This window comes from Chaetura pelagica, unplaced genomic scaffold (assembly GCF_000747805.2).
Source record: "Chaetura pelagica isolate M959 unplaced genomic scaffold, ChaPel_1.0 scaffold39, whole genome shotgun sequence".
Taxonomy (NCBI): Eukaryota; Metazoa; Chordata; class Aves; order Apodiformes; family Apodidae; genus Chaetura; species Chaetura pelagica.
In genome coordinates this window covers 703,003-706,776 of record NW_009954614.1, presented here as the reverse complement: position 1 = coordinate 706,776, position 3,774 = coordinate 703,003, and the positions used below count along the sequence as shown (strand labels likewise).

Below are 3,774 nucleotides of genomic sequence, written 5' to 3'. Positions count from 1 at the left end.
AACCAATGTTAGTTCCTCCAGTGGGGCTTATTTATTACAATGTCTCCTGGCAGCTACTAGGAAAGAGTTTTAAGCTCATCGTTTGCACCACAGAATTGACTTCCACAAACTGTTACAGAGGAAACATCTGTGGATGGAAAACATCCTATAACAGATAATACAAGGAAGCAGAAGTGAACTGACCTCCACTGTATTTATTTGTATTGCAGGTATAATGCAATGTTGGTGCACACACTTGATGTAGGAGTTGTTGATGTCTTCTCTTTTGCCCTTACAAGCAGTGTGATATGAATAGTGACCATTGCAACTTCCTGGTTCTTGAAACAGCACTGATGCTGTTTGTTCTCCTTCTTTCTTCTCTTTACCTTTCCCATACAGTCAGAGTATCAGCAGTAGAGGTCAACACACCGGAGGAGATATTTGTGGAGAATGGGACAGACGCAAAGCTTCCATGCACATTTACATCTGTTGAAGTGATCAGCAGCGCAGCATCTGTTTCTTGGAGTTTTCAACCAGAAGGAGCTGCAACTCGTATCTCAGTAAGGAATGGCTGTAAGGGAGCAAACCTGGGAGGGAAGGCTGTGATAAGTGCGAAGAGATATAGTTGGTTCTGAGGAGCAAAGAAATATGGACTGAAGCCTGCTTCTATGTGTCTTGTCTTCATCACTGTGATTTTAGGGAGGCTTTTTTAGAGTTGTTTAAAAGTATCTCCATATGCCAGATCTCTGCAAAGGCTGGAGTGTGCAGCAGCTGTAAAAATGTACTAGTACTTTGTTAGTCAGAGGAGAGAGGTGTTGATGTGGTAGCAGTATGTATGAAGTAGATGAGCATCTAGGAATTTTATCCTAATTTCTGTATCCTCTTGCACTTGAAATGAGCTGTGGAGCTGTGCACTGAATGCCAGCCATCACAGAATTTGAATGACCACTATAGCACTGTTACATTGTGTGTTGTGCGTGTTGCTTTTTTTCTACATGTGTACTCTATAGCCTGTATTTGAAAGAGTTTAAAATAACACCAGTCTCAGAATAGAGATTTGGTTTCAGAACAGAATTGAATTGCTCAAATCAATAAGCAGTTACATCCTCATATTTTAGTTACTTGACAAGTAAAAAGTCAGACTAGCAAATAATTTAGGTTAGTAATAATTGCAGGCACTCCTTTCCTGTATAATGAACCCAAGTGTGCTCAGATCCTTTGAGTGTGAACCTTCAAAGATGTGGCTTTGGTAGGCAGTTAGCTGTCTTCCTATGTCATGTAAGCTGTGCACATCTGAGTCTGAGCTCTCAGACACTACTGCTTCCCTCTTATTCCATGCCCTGAGGGAGTATTTAGGGGAAGCAGAACAAAGGGCGCTGGGTCAGCAGAAAAGATGAGGGGACAGCAGGTTGCTCAGCTTGTTAGTGTTTGTCTCCTTCCCTTTGCTCCAGACATGAGATCATTTAAACTGTGGGAGCCCTTCAATACTCAGAACAGAGATGATCCATAACAGTGTCTGAGCATCCTGCTCAATATATAGAGCTCTGAAGAATCAGCTTCTGAACTCAGTGAATAAATATTTAGTTTTGTAAAAGGAACTCTTCTCTTTGGGAAGCCAAAGCAATATTTGGGCAAAAGCTTAAGGAAGTAGGGCATGTTTCCTGCCAATGTTGAACAGGATGGGCGAAAAGAAGCCATCTGCTTGTATGTTTTCCGCTTCCCATAGAAATATCCATGATATATCCTGTTTTTGCCTTTCCCTTTGTGTATCACTGTCCAAACCCCTTAGGAATACAATTTCAGGACTTTTTTTTTTTTTTAAGTGAAGTCAATTTACACATTATACCTGTATGTAGTTATCAGTACAACTGAGAGGAAAAGTGAATTATACTTGAGCAAAAGTGACCCAACATAATCCAATGTTAATTTCTTGTTTCTTTTGAGAGGTATAGAGGGAAGATTTTTTTAACTATTTTTTTTTTGGTAACAAATCCAGGTCAAGTCCACTACATGGCTTGCTGGGCATTAATTTGAAAGGTCGGCCTCATGATCAGCTTATATCTGAATTAAGTCTATGTGTCTCCTTGAAAAAGATGGTCCCTTGCCTGTTTAGAATCAGCACTGGCAATTTTGCAGCAGTGTGGTGAGGCTGATGACTGAAAGCTTCCTCTGCTTGTCCCCTTCCCTCTCTACATGCCCAATTATAGATGTATTTCTGTGTGAACGAAACATCTGATAACAGAAGAGTTTCAAAATTGGCTTAAACCAGTCTAAACCTGTTGTCTCATCTTCAATCACTTAATCATAGCCTTGGAGTAGCTTGCATCACTTGGCTTGTGTTTCAGGACATATTTTACTTGGTGATTTCTTCTCCCCCAGATGAGAACACCTAGAGAGCTAAAGAATCTCTCTCTTGCCTTCTAGAATTCCAGTCAGATGACTCCCCCCATGCACGGGGGTGTGGTAGTGCAGTGCCCCTGTGCTGAATGTTATAATCCAGCTGGAAATGCTGCAGTGAGGCAGATTTCCTCCAAAATGTTGACAGATGACTGTGTGCTAGCCGACTTCCTACCAGATAAGATAGTTTATTGGATTTATGGTAGCCTGTAGACAACAAATAAGTGTCAGATTGACTGCAGCACAGCAGATGGTTGTGTGCACATACCTGATGCAGATAAGATTTGTGCTGTCAAATGATCAGGCCTAATACTCAAGAGTGTGGGTCTGATAGAGAAGATGTTGGAATGGCAAGCCTCAGATCAAGGGTAGGAAGAGGAAAAGAGTTGGGAAATGACTGGAATAGAAAGAGGAATGGCTTATAGCCTATCAGTTCTGCAATAGAGAGACTGTTTTGCAAAGAAGGCTGTAGAAAGAGGAAGCTGGAATACTGTCTTAAATTCTTGTAACCATGTTCTGAAGACTGAACTGAAGAGAGTTTGGGTCGTTTCTTTGTTTGTTTTCCTGTCTTTCAGAGTGTGAAATTAAGAATGAGTGTGCTTCTTCAATAGAGCCTTATTCCCCTCTCTTAGGGTTATGGGCAGTGTCCAGACATCTCGTATATTTGAAAGCAGAGTTGTCCTGTAAAGGTCTTTGCACTTTTACTACTGTAAATTCCAGTTTTGGCCAGGTGTAGTGAGGAAATACGCAGTTTTCTCCTCAGACTGTTCTAAACAAGTTAGTTCTGTAAGGATGTTTTATCATGTCTAGGGAGTCCAGGGCCGGAGTGCAACAGTTACATTTAGTCACTGTGTAGATTTCCAGAAAACAGGTAGGTATGCTCGAAATTGCTCATGGGATTTTTTTGGGGTAGTGGAGGAGAGTATTGCATGTTAATTTAACTATGCAAGTAACGCAGCAAAACACAAGATAGAAACTTGGTACCCCTTTCCTACTAAAATGCAGAAGGCATTCTGTGCCTGAAGGACAGATGATGGTGATCCAGAATTGTTCTGTCCTTTTAATTATTCCAGGTTACCAACCTTTTTTCTTTCCCTCATCTCCTTGTCTGCAAAACCCTGTGTCTCCAAAACGAGGAAGAAACCCCCAGGAAGTCCGACCACAAACCAAAACCAACAGAAAACCCAAACTTGCTGTCTATTGTGGTAGCATGATTGAAGTATAAGCCATAGAATGGTTATGTGATCAAGAGGCAACAAGCTGGGCTAAAGTGGTGAGGCAGGAGAAAAACAATACCAAGTAGAAGCTGTGTGTAATACAGTGGATTCTGGGAGAATGCTGTAATAATGAGAGAAACCTGGTAGCTTTGTTATCTCTAATTGGATTGTTCTTATATCC

The 3,774-nt window shown here is 41.2% G+C and overlaps 1 protein-coding gene across 2 annotated transcripts in view; it reads left to right on the top strand.

The window, feature by feature from the left end:
* Positions 1 to 287: 287 nt before the first annotated feature.
* Positions 288 to 3,774, top strand: part of MPZL1 (myelin protein zero-like 1) — a 20,994-nt gene continuing 17,507 nt past the window's right edge. For both annotated transcript variants that reach the window (XM_010005477.1, XM_010005478.1), the window contains exon 1: positions 288 to 539. In XM_010005477.1, the coding sequence (XP_010003779.1) occupies positions 288 to 539 (252 nt within the window). The remainder of the gene's footprint in view (positions 540 to 3,774) is intronic.